At 41.6% G+C, this 19,076-nt stretch overlaps 1 protein-coding gene across 1 annotated transcript in view; it reads left to right on the top strand.

The window, feature by feature from the left end:
* Positions 1–1,543: 1,543 nt before the first annotated feature.
* cog2 (component of oligomeric golgi complex 2) overlaps positions 1,544–19,076 on the top strand; it is a 65,751-nt gene continuing 48,218 nt past the window's right edge. The window contains exons 1-6 of the mRNA XM_072558870.1: positions 1,544–1,715; positions 5,468–5,629; positions 5,718–5,783; positions 7,833–7,913; positions 13,092–13,195; positions 18,541–18,649. Of these exons, the coding sequence (XP_072414971.1) occupies positions 1,632–1,715; positions 5,468–5,629; positions 5,718–5,783; positions 7,833–7,913; positions 13,092–13,195; positions 18,541–18,649 (606 nt within the window). The 5' untranslated portion in view covers positions 1,544–1,631. The remainder of the gene's footprint in view (positions 1,716–5,467; positions 5,630–5,717; positions 5,784–7,832; positions 7,914–13,091; positions 13,196–18,540; positions 18,650–19,076) is intronic.

Raw genomic sequence — 19,076 nt, 5'->3', positions numbered from 1 at the left:
CTGTTTTTTTCACATACTATTAGTCCCCATTAGCAGGTTTTCTTCCCCATCCTCAGCTCAACATTATCCATTTCTTTGCCTGCCCAACTGCTACTCTCTAGCTCTGGGCTTCATCTCCACCTATTACTTACTCCTTGCTCTCCCCTATGTCATTTTCAGTATCTGTACCAACATTTTCCTAGCTACCATTAGTTCTGAAAAAGAGTCACTAGACCCAAAAGGCCGACTCTATTTTCTCTCCACAGATGCTGCTGTGGGAAATAGAACCCACTCACTTCACTAATTTCAGTCCGAGACAAGATCTGAAGCAGCAGTATCGTTTATTCTATGCTTGCAAGCGTGGTGTCTAAAACAGTCACAAAGAGTTTAGCAAGTATATATCTTGTATACAATTCATTTCTCTTTCCCTCCTCCCATTGCTCCTTCCCTGTTTATATCTCCCACTACTCCAAACCTAGCTGTTTATCTCTGGCCTCATCCGGCCTTGTACATAACAAAATGTATGTCCTGCTGGACCATTTCACCACATCCTGCTGTGTTCCATTGTTATATATCTTTCTCCACTGCCATCTGCTTCCTTGCTTGCTAAAGCAATATTTCCTTCCATTCTTTGCCCATACTGAGCCTTATGACCTCTTAATTGTGGACTTTTTTGTCTTTGCAGAAGCAGGAAACAGATGCTTATAACTACTGTTTGTACAAGCATATCTAGCTTAACCTACACCCCCCCCCCCCGCGCCGCTCCCTTTATAGCACCTTATCTATTTGTCTGTAACATCTACCATTGTTTGCAGGCACATTTCATTCTTGTATGCACATTTTACCTAATACAAAAATGATTATATATTTCCTTCACATAGTTTTCATTCTTGTTAACTCAACTCTTGACTGAAACAATTATACACTGGTGTGAGTTCATTTACTTTGCATAAGCAATTATGATTGCAGAAGTAACACTGCTTTACCTATATCCCACACTGCTATACCTGCTGAGTTACTTCATCTATTTTGTTTTTTGTTTCAGGTTTCCAACATCCACTTTGCTTTGTTTTGTATCAACTGTATACCAATATGCTTTTGCTGGGTTTATTCAGATGGCGGTACAAGATATACTCAGGGACGTTGATGGCACTGTCTGAAATGTTGTCTGTAAAGTATGTTTCTATTAGTATGACAATGCTTTTCTAGTCTGTGAGATAGTTCCCTGAATTTTGACAGCAACCCCCAGATGTTGGTCAGAGAGGTTTTGCAGGGTCCACAGGGCTGAATATGCAAATTTTGTATCCAGCCTCTACAACAATACCATGTCATCTGGTTTAATTCCTCTTGATTTGAGGCATCTTAGCGATTTTATACAACTGATTTGCTAGAGCATTTCAGAGGACGGCAGATGTCGTAAAGTCCTGAAACAAGGTACACAGTAGCGAGTCAATTGTTGATCGAATAAACTGAATTGTCAATGCTGTAGTGCAGGAGGGAATGTGGCATAGGTCTTCCCGTGCGGCAGAGGTCGCTGTAGACGGAGGTCCTGGGACGTGATACCTCTTGCTTCCCCCTGTACCCTCGTCGTTCTCGGCAGCTGCCATGTCGACATAGGTTTAGGCCGCGGCTTCGATGAAAACCGGTGGAGAATGGAGCTACAGCGGGCGGCAGGGCTGCTCAATTTGCCCATGGGGCCTGACTCGCTTTGCTTCAACAAGGATGAGTTCAGGAAGGTATATACTTGGCGGAGCGGTGCTCTGAGCCTCGTTAACCAACTCCAAAGCCGACCTACCCCTTCGGTTCGAGCTCGAGCCTGAGCCGTCAGCGTGGGGACCTCCAGCAACCCCTCCCCCCCCCCCCCTCCCCTCCCCCCTCCCCTCCCCCCCCTCCCCTCCCCCCTCCCCTCCCCCCCCCCTCCCCCCTCCCCTCCCCCCCCCCCCTCCCCCCTCCCCTCCCCCCCCTCCCCCCCCTCCCCTCTCCCCCCTCCCTCCCTCCCTCCCCCCCCCTCCCCCCCCCTCCCTCCCCCCCCCTCCCCCCCCTCCCCCCCCTCCCTCCCCCCCCCTCCCTCCCCCCCCCCCTCCCTCCCCCCCCCTCCCCCCCCCCTCCCCCCCCCCTCCCCCCCCCTCCCCCCCCTCCCTCCCCCCCCCTCCCTCCCCCCCCCCCCTCCCTCTCCCCCCTCCCCCCCCTCCCCCCCTCCCCTCCCTCCCCCCCCTCCCCCCCTCCCCCCCCTCCCCCCCTCCCCCCCCTCCCCCCCTCTCCCCCCTCCCCCCCCTCTCCCCCCTCCCCCCTCTCCCCCCTCCCCCCCTCCCCCCCCTCCCCCTCTCCCCCCCCCTCCCCCTCCCCCCCCCCCCTCTCCCCCCCCCTCCCCCTCCCCCCCCCCCCTCTCCCCCCCCCTCTCCCCCCCCCCTCCCCCTCCCCCCCCCTCCCCCTCCCCCCCCCTCCCCCTCCCCCCCCCTCTCTCCCCCCCCCCCCTCTCTCCCCCCCCCCCTCTCTCCCCCCCCCCCCCTCTCTCCCCCCCCCCCCCCTCTCTCCCCCCCCCCCCCTCTCTCCCCCCCCAGCTGTCAACCTGGGACCACTCTCATTGACTTGTGCTCATTACCCTGTCCCATCAATCAGCAACAACACCACCAGCAATGTTCTTGCTGCAGATCCTCCCGCTGCCTCCTCCCTACCCTGGCACGTCGTCATTTTTCGCATAGGTAAAAACAATGACTGCAGATGCTGGGAACCAGATTCTGGATTTGTGGTGCTGGAAGAGCACAGCAGTTCAGGCAGCATCCGAGGAGCTTCGAAAATCGACGTTTCGGGCAAGAGCCCTTCGATTTCGAAGCTCCTCGGATGCTGCCTGAACTGCTGTGCTCTTCCAGCACCACTAATCCAGAATCATTTTCGCATATCTCAGTTACCTTTAGGTCCAGGTATTGGGTATCCCCTATTCTTCTGGGTTCTCTGTCGTTACGCTCGTGATAATTAAAACACTGACAATGGCAATGTATTTTTCCAGCCTTGTTTTGTCTCACTGACTCTACGACCCCAGTGCTTAGAAGTTAACTTATATGACCCTAGTTAAAAACACACACAACACCAGGTTATAGTCCAACAGGTTTAATTGGAAGCACTGGCTTTCGGAGTGCTGTTCCTTCAGGTGGTTGTGGAGTACACAATTGAAAGAATTTATAACAAAAGTTTAAAGTGTGATGTAACTGAAATTATACATTAAAAAATATCTTGACTGTTTGTTAAGTCTCTCATCTGTTAGAATGACCATGTTAGTTTCACTTTCATATGTAAATCACAAAACTTTTTTTAAGAGTTGCGTTCTCAGGTTAACTGTAACAATTGGTGTCAGCTCAGTTAAGATGTTAGCTCCCTGTATTCCCTGACTGTGCCATAATGTTTAGACTGATTCTAATAGAAAAAGTGAGTTCAGAGTCTTACATGGATTCATGCAGTTTTTGAGCAAAGTATAATGTGTAACTCTGCAAGTACAAATTCACCCCACATATGTATATGTGTATGTTTGGGTTTGTGTGTCTGGGGTGGGGCTTTGTGAGTGTCTGAGAGAGAGAATGTATATGTGTGTATGAGTGTAAAGTGTTGAAGTCTGTGACAGGATGTGTGTAGGAGTGTCTATAGGTGTGTGTGTCTATCTGTCTGGGGTGGGGGGTTGTGAGTGTCTGAGACTGTAAAGTGTCTAAGTCTGTTAAAGGATGCATGTGTGTGTAGGAGTGTGTCTGTTTGGGGTGGGGGTTGAGAGTGTGAGAGAGAGTATATATATTTGTGTAAAGCAGTCTAAGGCTGTGAGAGGGTGCATATGAGAGTGTGGGAGTGTGTATGTGTGTCAAGGTATTTTTCAATGTATAATTTCAGTTGCATCACACTGAACATTTGCTATAAATTGTGTGCTCCGCAACCATCTGACGAAGGAGCGGCACTCCAAAAGCTAATGCTTCCAATTAAACCTGTTGGACTATAACCTGGTGTTGTGATTTTTAACTTTGTACACCCCAGTCCAACACCAGCATCTCCAAATCATGTCTTATATGACTCTACCATTTATCTACATGATGGTATGAGCAGAGACCATTGCCACCAGATTCCTGCTGGATGAAATGGCTGTCATAAGATTGCATGTACCCGGGTTTGTTTTTTTCCAGTGATGTAATTGTGTATTTTGTGCTGCATTTTGAGAGAGTTCAGAAATGAATTGTTTTGCTGTTTCATCTTAATATATCATTTATACAATTAGAGCAATTTTCACTTGTCATTAACTAAGTGTCTTTTAACAGAAGAAATTATAAAAAGCCACCAGACTGTCCATTTTGGTGGTTAAGGAATATCTTATTTTGAATTGATCTTATATTGGGTTATAGATCATCTGGCATGGATACAGATGGTCCAACTCGTCTGCACCAATCAGAAATTCCAATCAGATCTAGTCCCATTTCCCAACATTTGACCCGCATCCCTCTAAATCTTGCCTTTTAAATGTTATAATTGTATCCTCCACCGCCACTTTCTCTGGCAGCTTGTTTCATACACACACCAACCTCTGTGTGAAAACGTTGCCCCTCAGTTCCATTTTAAATCCTTCCCTTCTCACCTTAAACCTATGTCCTCTAGTTTTGAACTCCCCCACCCTAGGAAAATGACCTTGGCTATTCATGTTATCCTTGCCCCTCATGATTTTATAAATCTCTATGAGGTCACCCCTTAGCCTCCAACACTCCAGGGTAAGTAGCCTCAGCTTGTTCAGCCTTTCCCTGTAGCTAAAACCCTCCAGTCCTGGCAACATCCTTGTAAATCATTTCTGCACCCTCTCAACACCCTTTCACAACATCCTTACTATAAAAGGGTGACCAGAATTGAAAGCTGGATTCTTCAAGTGGCCTCACCAGTGTCTGTACAGCTACAACGTGACAACCTAATTCCTATACTCAGTGTCTGACCAGTGAAGGCAAGCATGCCAACACTTTTTTTCATCACCAGCAACTCCACTTTCAAGTAACGACACACCTGGCCCCTAAGGTGCCTTGTTAGGCAACACACCTCATGGCCTTATCATTAACTGTGTACGTCCTGCCCTGGTTTGCTGCCTTTAGTGTTCTTCCGTTTTCCCACACAGCCATGTCGTGTTGACTTTGGACCAGAACTTGCTCTGATTCTGGTCAATTTGCTTCTTAAATTTAATTAACTTCAGTCATTAATTACCTCTCGTATAAGATCCTACTAACTAAGGTAAACATATTTGTCCTGTTGGCATCCAGATTGGACTTTTGACCTTTTCCCTTTCCACAGCTGTATGCTTACCACAATATATTTCAGGTTTCCTTAATAATTTATGAAAGCTGTATTTATTAATTCTGAAGCACGACAAGTCGTAAATGTTCGTATCCTGTCTTCTGTTTATTAAAAGTGAAATAGATGTTCATTAGGCTGAGATTTATTTCGATTCTTTAACATGTTCATTGCTTTCCATTTACAGGATGATTTTGATGTGGATCATTTTGTGTCTGAATGCAGAAAACATGTTCAATTGGAAACTCTTCGGGATGATCTGGAACTTTATTATAAGCTTCTGAAAACTGCTATGGTAGAACTGATAAATAAAGACTATGCAGACTTTGTCAACCTTTCTACCAATTTGGTAAGGCAAATCCTGCTTTCAATAGGAGCTATGCAATTCTAACTGTTTGCATTTGTACTTTGTTTTTAATTGTGATGTTCTTTTTCAGGTTGGCATGGACAGAGCTTTGAAGCAACTAACAGTACCATTGGGTCAGTTGAGAGAAGAGGTGATGGTATGTCTTTGTGTTTCATCCTTGTGACGTCACTAGTTATGAACCAATAACTTCAGCTTTGGTTCTTGCGAATTGGAAATGTAAACTGCTTTGGGTTGAACCATCTGATAACTTGCTGATTTTTTTTACATAGATTAGATTAGATTATTTACAGCATGGAAACAGGCCCTTCGGCCCAACAAGTCCACACCGACCCGCCAAAGCGCATCCACCCACACCCATTCCCCTACAGCTAACGCTATGGGCAATTTAGCATAGCCAATTCACCTAACCTGCACATTTTTGGACTGTGGGAGGAAACCAGAGCACCCGGAGGAAACCCATGCAGACACGGGGAGAATGTGCAAACTCCACACAGTCAGTCGCCTGAGGCGGGAATTGAACCCAGGTGTCTGGCGCTGTGAGGCAGCAGTGCTAACTACTGTGCCGTCCACGATTTTGTTGATGTAATCATGGAAATTATGTTTTCTTATTAAAAAAAAAGATAATGCTGAGTGAGGGGACATTTTATCACATTTGTCATGCATAGTTTCTGGTCAACCATGTGTAAAGTTAAACACAGTAAAAGGATACTTCAGTAAAGTGCGTTCATTTGCACCTGCACCATTTGGACTTCAAGTTGGATTGCCAGCTTTGAGTTCTGAACAATTTTGTCTTCTGGGTTTTCAGCTATTGGGAACTGAATTTGTAGTAGTCAAACATATTTCACAATGAATCACTAGAACTGTCAAAAAGTAAGAGTCAAAGGGCTTTTACAGCAAGGGAAGAGGCCCTTTAGCATTTATGGACAGCAGAGTGGCTTTGCGCTCGGCTGCTGAAATGCAAGATGTCTTTTGCATCTGTGAGTATCTTCATGAAGTTATCTCCTTGTTCATTGGTTCCTTCCTCTCTCTCTCGTTTTCTCTCATCAGTCTCAATCTCCCCCCTTTCCCTTATACCAGGAAGTCCTTGAGCTAGAACTCGTTTGGCCAAGGGATTGTAATTGCTGAGAACCATATGACATGCTGTAGGACTTTGAATACACTGTTGAGCAACTGGAGTGCAAGAGAGAAATGTAAGATAGAGATAATTCTGTTCTGTACAATATGGGATGGATGGGTAGGGCTTTGCATGGGCTGGGCTAGACAGTTAAGCAATTAGTTGCTAAATACAGTGGACTAAATGCAACACATAAGGACAGGCAATATTAAAGGAACACTTTTGATATTTCTTGTTTCTATCTCAAATACTTAGTCACTGTTTGTTTTGCCTTTCCTCTCTCCTGTTGTGTGCTTTTCTCATTTTAAGTTTTCACTTTGTGTGGTTCTTTCACGGCTTAATTTTTTTTGCTGTGTTTCAACTCTTGCTATATCAAGTTAATTGTGCCCAGGTGCACTTAGGTCAGCTGGCCCATGTGAGGGATGGAATACTAATCGAGATGAGTTTGATCACTGAAGGGAATATAGGGATCCAATCAATTTGATTGCTTTGATGAAGATAATGGTGGCTAAACTGAAAGGTGTAGTATCTCATTGATATAGATTGTATCCAATCTAGTGAAACAAAAACTAAAATAGTGGAATAACAAAGGTTAGCTCAAAACCCCAAAGTAAACTCCAGCCACTGAACCTAGATTGCTGAAAGAGGAATATGCCAATAGAAAAACGTTTTCTAATATCAGCAACTGTAAGCAATGAAAGTTTGTTATGAATTGAGACATTTTCTATCTTCAAGCTGCTCTAATAAGTTTAAGTTGTTGAATTGTTTAATTTATTTTGTAGGTTTTTTTGTTTTATGGATGTTATTTCCACAATCTGCTAAAAGAAAGTGGTGGCTTTACTAATTTACTGATGGAATCAAGTTGTTTTGTTTGTTAACATGACCATTGAGATATTCAATTATAAATTGGTTGTGAAGCAACTTGAACATGCTTGGTTTGTAATCTTCTGTAATTGTTGATAGATTGCAGTGCACAGAACAGTACTGAATTTTGAATTGTTCCTCCCTTTTGCTTTTAAGTGTCATGCCTTTATTTTCTGAGAAGGTTTTCTGGTTTTTTTTGTGCTATAGAGTCTCAAGCTGGCAGTTAGTGAAGGCATTCAAGCCATTGATGACCGTTTGCTTAAAGAAGATGACATCCGGAAGAAAAAGGTGAAATACTGTTTAATATCATATTAGGAGCATTTAACAGAATGGAGTTGTTAGGATATTGACTCTGCAGTTGTCAACATATGGTAAGGATGAAACTAATATAAACTTATTTAGAACTAAAATATATTTATGCTTTCATTCACTCATGGTTGCCCACTCTTAGTATGTGTATTTTTTAGTTAAGCTTTTGAATTTAAACAACACAAGCTGGTATAATTGGGCAAAGTATGCAGCTGTATAGTGCCTCTTGTGACTGAAGGACATCTCCAAGTGCTTTACAGCCAATGACGTTATAGGTGCAATGTTAATGCATGGTGTTGCTGCTGTGTAGTTACTGTATATTGTGTAGATAACGCAGCAGTGAAGATTGTGTAAGAAACAGGAGTAGTAGTCATCACTTGATAACTTGTACATGTCCTGCCATTCAGTCCAGTTATAGTTGATCTGACTTTGGTCTTAAAATCCACTTTAATATCATCTAATCAAATGCTATTTAAAGGCAGGATATAAAGTATGGTGAAGTGTGATCCTGGGAATGTCTTCGTATAACTATCCTTTCATTAAGTCCTGCTCCAGAGACTAGGGACAAAGTCTGTAGAACTGTCAAACTGTGAAATTATAAAATCTCCAGCCCTTTAAACATTGAAATAACAGCCAGCTTGTGTTAGGAAGATATTCAAAAAATCGCAAATTATGAAGCTACTTAAATAATAGCCTTTTACAAATTAAAAAAACTAGCCAAATCTTGAAAAGTATCTGTTCTAGCAATTACATTAGCTACTTAAACTTGCCCAAGGGCTATCATTAATGTTTGGCTGATTTCCCCAACTAATTATTGGGGGTCTTACATTCACAGTTTGACTGACATCCCGAAGAAGTTATCAAAAGATTAGCTGTTTCAACGAGGGATTATAAATACAAGTTTGCTAATTTTTATAGGAATAAAATATGTCAGAGGTTTTAGAAGTTTTGAAAGAGATTTCATCAATGTAAGTGTATTTGTAAGATAGTGAAGGCTGCAATGGATATTCAGGCCTTCTATTTCTTCTCAACCTTGCTCTGAGGTTTGCCCAAGGTGAATACTGAGTGAGTTGGCTTGGGAATTATTAGGAACTATGGGAGTATGAAGCACATAATTTGAAACATGGGCTATGGGGGTTCTTGGGACATGGATTGGCATAAGAGTAGATTGAAGGCATAGGGATATGGTGTAAGGTGATGTGGATTGAGAGCTTTAAGTTAGATGACCTGAAATTTAAAGAAATAATTGTAATGAATTCCCAAAGAACCAAGACCAATCTTTTAAACAACCCACTTTGTTTCTTGGCAATCCCTGTGGCTGTCTCCGGTCTGTGTTGGGGCTGGTGGACCCAAATGATTCTGGCCCATCCCCCAGACCAAATGTCTGACAGATACCTTCCCCCAAGGCAGGTGCAATGAATTGAGAAATTTCCTAACCCACACCACAAAGTCCATGCATACGGCATTTTGGTCTGAAAGTATTTTCTGTTGGAAGCTAAGCAGACACAAGCCTGGTTAATACTTAGATGGGAGACCACCTGGGAGAAGTAAGATTTTAAGGCCTCTCTTGTGATGTAGTGGTAGCATCTGCACCCCTAACCAGGAGGCTCGGGTTGAAGTCCCGCTTGCTCTAGAGATGTGTAATAACATCCTTGAACAGGTTGATTCTAAAAACCTAGGTTAATAATGAAAAAAATAACTTACATCACCTATTCAGGGAGCAAGAAGACTAGTTATGGAGCAGAAAATCCAGCTGAAGCTCCAGAGTATTAGTGAAAGCAGCACTACGTAATTTGAGGTGCATCTTCCACATGAGATTAGATTTCCTATAGTGTAGAAACAGGCCCTACGGCCCAACTAGTCCACACTGACCCTCCGAAGTGTAACCCATTCCCTCTAACTAATGCATCTAACTCTACAGCCAATTTAGTATGACCAATTCACCTAACCTGCACATCTTTGGACTGTGGGCGGAAACCAGAGCACAGGGAGAATGTGCAAACTCCACAAAGACAGTCGCCCGAGGCTGGAATCAAACCTGGGTCCCTGGCGCTGTGAGGCAGCAGTGCTAACCACTGAGCCACCGTGCCGCCCCTTTATCTATCTTGGCTTTATTTATTTGATTCCTTCCCGATCACAATATAAACAGGTTAAGTTGATTATTGCAGGGATTACTGTGAATAATGTACGCCCTTATGTTGCTCAATTTGTGTGGGTTGGGTTTTGGCATTATTTTTGGATGGGTGTATTCAAAGTATTTGCATCAGATTAATAGGCCAGTGCACCCAGAATACAGGAATTCTGCTGCAGTGAGTCTGTTTGTTTGGCAGTTGTGTGTGGGAGTAATGAGTAGTGTGAGTTCTGTGAATGATATTCTATCTAATGCAATGAAGGGAAACAGAATTTGATTTCATTTGTTCTGGGATATTTCCAAACAGATTTAGTGTTGCCTCTGCAGTTTTTGTCAACAATATCTGTCATTCTGAAGGGAGCAGTGTCAGATCAGTGATCCCATGATCAGAAGTCATGTGTGAAGGGTAGAAACTTTGTTTTGCAGGCTATTTTCACATTGAAGTTTTGGCTGTGAAAGTGTTGACATTTTGTGCACCCTCTACATATATTGCTGTTACTTGGAGTTTGTTTATCTGTTTAGTATTAAATGAATTAGTTTAAGGTAGTGGGGACATGATCTTTTTGGCCTTGTAGCAGTGCCACTGTGAATGGGACGTGACCCTGAGACAGTATCACTGAGAGTGGAATGTAATGTATTTTTGTGACCTTGTTACTGTGAGTGGGATGTAATGGCCCTGTGACAATGGCTCTGAGTACAGAGACACCATGTGGCAAACCTGTTTGAATTTGTTTAAATCTCAATCTGACTGTGTAATGACGTATTTCAATACGCTGCAGAGACACTCATTCTCCAAATGAGCACTCTGACCTTCAAATTTGCAGCATTCACCTTTTGCTTTCTGCTCATTAATGCTGCACCTGAGCCACCTTACAAAATGTTGAGAGTGGGTGTTTAAAAATAGACCTTGCTGGTAATGTGGTAATAGGATGAACATTGATTCTTGGGTCCTGTGATAATTTAAATATCTTGAAGCTATTTTGTCACTTGCAGGCTCCAATTCTCTCTCTCTCTCTCTCTCTCTCTCTCTCTCTCTCTCTCTCTCTCTCTCTCTCTCTCTCTCTATTCACTTCCAATTTTTCTCTCACTGTTCCTCAGCTGCTGCATCAACCTATTCTGCATGCTGAGCCTACTTCCATCTGCAGACTTGATTAATTTGCGTTGTGTTAATGAATTCAGATTTACACAGATTGGAAACAGTAAGAGACCTTAGGACTGATTCCAGGGGCACTTCGCTGTACAGACAGAGACAAATACAAAATCACTTACTGGGAGAAAGTGAGGATTGCAGAGTCGAGAGTGTGTTGCTGGGAAAGCACAGCAGGTCGGGCAGCATCCAAGGAGCAGGAGAATTGACATTTCAGGCACAAGCTGTGATGAAGGGCTTATGGCCGAAACATCGATTCTCCTACTCCTCAGCAACACAAAATCATGCTTTAAAACTAGTTTTTGGCTACCTGAATTTTAAGACTAGAAAGGCAAGGGTTGTTCTTAGAGCCAAAAAAGGTTGAAATTATTTAGTCTAGCTATTTAAAATTAGAATAATTCATAGTAGAGAGGAGGCCATTTCATCTAACAAGCCTATGCTGGCTCTTTGCAGAGCAATCCAGTCAGTTCCACACTCCTGCTCAATCCACTCACACCTGCAGTTTTGTATCCTTCAAGTGCACATCAAATTTCCTTTGAAATCATTAATTGCTTCCACTGCCTTCACCCCCATGGGCAGTGGGTTCCACATTTTTATCACGTGCTGCGTAAAACACAAATTCTCTCAGCATTTGTTGCCCAAAATCTTAAATCTCTGTCATTTAGTCCTCTGCCATCAACTAATGGGAAGAATTTTTCCTCTCCTACCTTTTTTCAGTCTCTACTATAATACTGTATGTTTCAATCAAATCTCTTCCAAATTATTCTACTACAAGGAGAACAACCCTAAGCTTTCCAGCCAAATCGTCTGTCTTGCCAGCCTTTTATATGGTATTTTGTCAAACAATTGTAAGGCAGTTTTGCTACAGTAAATAAGTAGAAAATGTTTGCCTTGATAGAGGTCTCAATAGCCATAGGATTTGGATTGCCATTGATTCAATAATACCAGAGATGAGTTGCTGTGATCTGTCTGAAAAATTGGTAGAAGCAAATTCAATAACAACTTTTCAGAAGACAGCTTGAATTCAGAAGACTGGTTTAAAAAAAAATGTAGCCTGTGAGATGAGTCAAACAGTGTGGCGCTGGAAAAGCATGGCAGGTCAGACAGCATCCGAGGAGCAGAAGAGTTGATGTTTCGGGTATAAATTCTTCATTCCTTTTCAAAGGAATGCACAGGCATAATGGACTGAGTGGACTCCTGCTCTTTGATTTCATGCTTTAGGCACTTCTTTTGGATTTGGCCCTTTTAAACCTTATATGTATTGGTTCTAAAACCTTTTATTTTATCCCACATCTCATCAAATCTAATCGTGTAATGGATGCTGTTTTGCCACTACTTCCATTTGCATATTTGTTTTCATTCACAACCTTCTGACTACGTGGCTAATGTGTTACCCACTGAACTATCACTGGCTCTTTGGAACGATTGTATGTGCATGTAGAAATGTGTCACATGCAATAAAACATGCTAAACCTATTTTTATTTCTGCCAGGATTAGAAGCAACCCATGGGTCCTTGAGGTTAAAGCATTGTTCATGTCAATAGACCATGAATTGTATATGTATGTAAAATCCAACCATGAGTATATGTAATTTCCATACCTAAGTCAGTCTTATTTTCAAATAAGCTTATATCTGGAGGACAATTACACATTGAAACTGATTTGGTTGCAGCTGTTGCATATACAGTATAGTAACATCTGGACGTTTCACTTGTCATAAGTGTCGGGCATGAGTGAGAATCCTGGTGAGCGACACCTATAGATTGAAGTTGTATATTGATGTAAGAATATAAGTTGTGCTTTATAGGTAAGAGTTGAATGTATTAAGTAAGTTGACTGTCATAAACACTTCTACTTTATACATGTGTATTTTTGCAGATGTGTGTGTTAAAACTGCTTCACGTAATCCGATCGGTGGAAAAAATTGAAAAGATCCTTCACTCTCAGTCTTCCAAAGAGGCTTCCCCCTTTGAAGCAAGTGGGTAAGTATTCCGTCCTCTGCATTTTTTTTTAAACGTCATAACCACGCATTCACCTGTTGTGCATGAGAGGTAACACAGCATTGTGACTTGAAAATAGTGCAACTGATGGTTGAGTTGTAACCCACCGCAGCCTAATAGGTAGAGTGGTAATTCCCCTTTGATCCAGAGTTATGGATGATGATAACGAGGGTAAAATTTGTGTTACAATCCCACCTGATGTTATTACTGGACAGATCAGATTCCAGACTGAGGCTGGGCTTGATAGATTTTATTTTGGCTTTAACCAAGTGGTCTCTCACTGAAACATTGAAGTAATACTGTTGATTTTGCTTTAACAATACAGCAGAAGTTTACTAACAAAAGAAAGGAAGATAAAATAGAATAACGCATAAAGGCATTATAACACATTTTTTAAACACACAGCGAAAGTTTAATCCCATTAATCCAAAGCATTCCTTTATAAATTGGGAAAAAAAAAAGCTTTTGTATAATACTCAACACATCTTGTATAGTACCTGATTCAGAGATGCCGGTGAATCACCTGATGAAGGAGCGTCACTCCGAAAGCTAGTGTGCTTCCAATTAAACCTGTTGGACTATAACCTAGTGTTGTGTAATTTTTTAACTTTGTATAGTACCTGAAATCAATACTTATACGGTACCACTAGAGTCCCTGTCTCTAATATCGGATATGTTTAAGTTAATTGTGACTTTAAGATATAGCCTGGAAGTGCAGATCTATTACACACTTGAGTTTAAACAAACTCAGCTTTAGGTAGCCTTTTCAGGGTTTTATCCCAACACTTCTGGTCTGTAATTAGCATTAACTTTTCATCCTAAGGTAAACTAGTTCACTTTATCTTAACCTTCTCAGGATTGTTACTCTGTACAGCCATATTTATCCAAGGCCTTAATAGGATTTCCCAAAACTCAGGTTTTTTTTACTTTAAGTTACAAGTGTTTCCCTTATGCTTAAAAAAAAGTTCCAGAAACCTCCAATAAGCCTTGAAGCCTCATTATGTACGATGCTGCAACCCAAAACTATCTAAAGCTAGGCTTCCAACAATTGTTTTAAAAGAAATCACTGTGGCTATAGAAATACTTGCAGCCCAAGTTAATAATTAATTTAAGGTATGCAGAAAACCAACATGCTACTAACTCAAAAACCAAACAATCCAAGCTTGCAGTAAATGATATTGAAAATGTAGATAAATCACACAATCAACATTACATTTGTGATTGACAATCTCCCTTGTCTTTTACCAAATCTTATTTTTCTTGCAAAGAATGAGCCTAAAATTAGTCACTGCAATTTTTAAAGTGGAAATTGTGCCTGCATATCCCTTTTAACTTTGTTTTGCACTAGAGACTTGAAGCTAATTGAAAATCTGCCTGGAAGAATTAAACATAAAGAATTTGTGAAAGAGGAGATGGGAATGAGGGGGACAAACAGGGTGGTCACTGCTAATTTAAAAAGGGAAATCAGGAGAAACATCTTTAGTCAAAGAGTGGCAACAATTTGTAATTTGCTGCCACAAGGAGTGATTCAAGCAAGTAGCATAAATGCATTTAAGGAGAATGCGTGCAAACACATGAACAAGGAGGAGATGTTAATACAGTGAAATGTAGAGGTGGGAAGAGACTGAAGTGAATCATCAACACTGGCACAGACCATTTGGTCTAAATGGCCTATTTTGGGGTTGACAAGCACAAATTTCTTCCAGTTGATTAGCTAATCCGATAAAGAATTTAAATTTGATTCTTTACAAAGTGTTTAGAAAGGAGGACAAAGCAATTGGATCAATCAAAAATTTTTTGAAACTAGTAAATTTTCTTTAAACATAGTATTTTGATATAGCTTTAAAATATGGTTTTGAATAAGAAAATTTGATCATCAGTAATAGAGTTGAACTTCAAATAAAATTAAATGGCCCAGGAATTTGGTTGTTAACTTTGGACTTATTCTTGGAGGTTTCATTGTGATCTCCAACTTGCCTGTTAAACACCCATATTTTCTCATTTCTGATATTTTTGAAACATATCAACATTAGTGTAAAATTATGTTGGTTGGGGAAGGGGATGAACAGTTCCTTTTTCTGTGCTACTCTGATTTTCTTTCCATGATTTAGGAGTATTTAATAGCTTAATCTTCAAACTCTGGAAACTGCAACAATATAATTCACAATGGGAAATTGCCTAATCCTGTACCTGTGTCTTTAAGTTGCTCTTGTTTTTACAGTAAACTACAGTGTATTTCAAACACTTGAGCTGGAGTTTGATAAACTGGATCCATTCAGTTAGCTTCAAGGCGATGCTGCAGTCTGAGCACCTGTAGAGTTTATCATTATGCAGGAAAAGGATTGTATCACTGTGTGAATGGTCGATTGATATATATTATTTCTCAGCTTATTTTAATTTTATCACCAAATTAATTTTAAAAAGCTGCATAATTAACTTCTCAGATGTAAGTTTTATCTACAAACTGTTTCATAAGTTCTCGTGTCTTCATTGTTCTCTGATTTCTCTTTCTGTTCCTTAATATGTAAGATTTTTGAATATAAAGTATAAGTTTAAACCCAGTTTATATGTAAAAGGTAAAAATGTCAGAAAGTTAGTTGATACAAGTAGTTCTTGGATAACGAGCATTTTGGCAGCAAGATTTGGCTATAACATCGCTGAAGAATTAGGGAACAGTACTTTCAACACTTACTGGTGTTGGCAATAGTGTGATTCCAATGGGGATCGATTTGCGCACTTCATTCTGCGCAAATACTGATGTTTGTGTTGTTCTGCGTGTGCACGACATCGGTGCTGGTCTTTGTGCCATTCTGTGCATGCGCCGATGTCAGCTGCTCACAGCAGCTTTCTGTGAGGGGTACTGTACACAGAGCAGCTCTCTTCCGTTTTTGAAATGTACTTTAAATCTACAAATATATTTATTAATGAAACAAAAGCAATGTGTGAGTGATGTAAGGGGTGAGTGGGATTATAATATGAGGATTGTGGGGGTAGCTGATTATAATGTGAATGACTTAGGGGAATGGGGTGCTGATCATGATGTAGGAGGGTGCGATGCAGCTGATTGCAATGAGTGTGTGTGGACAGGGTTAGAGGTGAGCTGATTATAATGTAAGTGATAGCTTGGGGTAGAAGGGTGCTAATTACAAAGTGAGTTGTGCATGAGGGTGGGGTGCTGCTGATTACAATGAGAATGTGTGGGTGAGGCTATGGGAGTAGCTGATTACAATGTGAATGATGGGTTGGGGTAAGAGCAAGAATTACAACGTGAGTGCATAGGAGAGGCAGAGAAGGGGTTACAGAGAGTCTTCTGAGTTAAGTTACACCTGAATATCTAAGATGTTTTCATGATTTTTTTTCAACAGCACAGACTTTCATAATTATATGATGTACAATTTTGTGTTCATATATAGCGTTATCTTTAATAATATACAAAATGTTTCAATGCTATATATTGCAGTTTTTGTTTGCTAATCTCTAATTTCATATTAATTTAAGAGGTTTTTCAAAATGCAAATGTATTTGTTCATGGGATGTGAGCATCTCTGGCTAGACCAATCTCTGTTGCCCATCCCTATTGTTCTTGAGAAATTGCTGAGTAAAAGTGGGGTAATTTTAGAAAATATTTGCAAAGCCCTGCTATTCATAGCCTTTTGTTTCACTTCACGTGAATATAATTCAAAAGGTCACTTTCTGTTGTTAGTATGGGCTTTATCTGTGTTAGATGTACCAACAGCATTGAATGCTGAAATGCTGGGATCACTTTAATAATTTGATTAATGCATTGGTCCACAATCTTGATAGTAATTGAAGGTAAACAAAGGATAAGCTAATATTCTTTTCTATTTGGAATTCTAATAATTCCACCCATTTGAAATGGCCTGGAGGTATTTAAATTTCACTGCCAGTCGATCTTGATCAGATGGGCCAATGGGCTGAGAAGTGGAAGATGGAGTTTAATTCATTTGCTGCATTTTGGGAAAGCAAATCTTAGCAGGACTCATACACTTAAATGGTAAGGCCCTAGGGAGTGTTGCTGAACAAAGAGACCGTGGAGTGCAGGTTTATAATTCCTTGAAATTGGAGTCACAGGTAGATAGGATAGTGAAGAAGGCATTTGGTATGTTTTCCTTAATGGATCAGAGTATTGAGTACAGGAGTTGGGAGGTCATGATGCGGCTGTACAGGACATTGGATAGGCCACTGTTGGAATATTGTGTGCAATTCTGGTCTCCTTCCTATCGGAAAGATGTTGTGAAACTTGAAAGGGTTCAGAAAAGATTTACAAGGACATTGCCAGGGTTGGAGGATTTGAGCTATAGGGAGAGGCTGAACAGGCTGGCGCTGTTTTCCCTGGAGCATCGGAGGCTGAGGGATGACCTTTATAGAGGTTTACAAAGTTATGAGGGACATGAATAGGATAAAAAGACAAAGTCTTTTCCATGGGGTCGGGGAATCCAGAACTAGAGGGCATAGGTTTAGGCTGAGATTAGATTACTTAGTGTGGAAACAGGCCCTTCGGCCCAACAAGTCCACACCGACCCGCCGAAGCGCAGCGCAACCCACCCATTCCCCTACATTTACCCCTTTACCTAACACTAAGGGCAATTTAGCATGGTCAGTTCACCTGACCTGCACATCTTTGGACTGTGGGAGGAAACCGGAGCACCCGGAGGAAACCCATGCAGACACTGAGAATGTGCAAACTCCACACAGACAGTTGCCTGAGGCGGGAATTGAGCCCGGGTCTCTGGCGCTGTGAGGCAGCAGTGCTAACCACTGTGCCACCATGCCGCCCACAGAGGGGAAAGATATAAAAGAGACCTAAGGGGCAACTTTTTTACGCAGAGGTTGGTACACGTATGGAATGAGCTGCCAGAGCAAGTGGTGGAGGCTGGTACAATTGCAACATTCGAACGGCATTTGGATGGGTATATGAATAGCAAGGGTTTGGAGGGAAGTGGGAGTGGATTGGGTTGGGATATCTGGTCAGCATGGACGGGTTGGACCGAAGGGTCTGTTTCCGTGCTGTACAGCTCTAACTCTATGACTCTATAAGAAGATCTGTAATTGCATGTTTTTTTTTAAGCAAAAGGTTTTCTGACCTTTTAGTCATTGGCCACTCTCACTCCTGAATATTTCATGCTTGTCAGGAACGACAAAGTAGTTTGTGTCAGGGTCCAGATTTGACTGGTTTCTCAGCTCTAATGGATTGCCTTAAGGGACAGTGTAAAGTGGTTCTCGACATCTGCAATTGTCATTAACCTTTTTAAAAGTCCGAACCAACACATACACTTAACTTTCTATGTTTTTTTTTCCCTGGATAGTCCTTCCTTAGCTGGACAAATGTTGGAAAGAATTGGGACTGAATTTAACCAGTTACACTTTCATGCTGTGCAGAGCAAAGGAATGCCCCTTTTGGACAAAGTGAGACCCGTAAGTGTACCATTTGTTGTTGGATTTACTGCAGTTCTCATTCTGCAGCAGGAACCATGAAAATATAAAAGAATGAGGACAGTCTCAGGTAAATTGGTCAGAAGGAGCTGCCATTAAAGACTAAATCACTGTAATGGATCAAACAATAGATCAAAAATCAACACTGACGAACCGGAAATGACCCTGTGTCTGTCTAATCTGTTTTATTCAATTGTTATTCCTTACAATACAGACATATTTCACACCAGCTGGCTTGCCAGTTTAAAATAAATAATTAATTGTCAGTTGAGCTTGTTACTAAGCCAATTGGAATAGGACACTGCCTGCACCATAGTATGGTTGGCGTGAGCAAGCTGCTTTGTTTAAACAAAAAGATTGTTAAATAGATGGGAAGGGTGGGCTGTGTGGATGGTGCGCATCATTCAGG

The sequence above is a fragment of the Chiloscyllium punctatum genome, chromosome 3 (assembly GCF_047496795.1).
Source record: "Chiloscyllium punctatum isolate Juve2018m chromosome 3, sChiPun1.3, whole genome shotgun sequence".
In the NCBI taxonomy this organism is placed as follows: Eukaryota; Metazoa; Chordata; class Chondrichthyes; order Orectolobiformes; family Hemiscylliidae; genus Chiloscyllium; species Chiloscyllium punctatum.
Note: the sequence above shows the minus strand (reverse complement) of the source record. Positions and strands in the feature narration are given on the sequence as shown.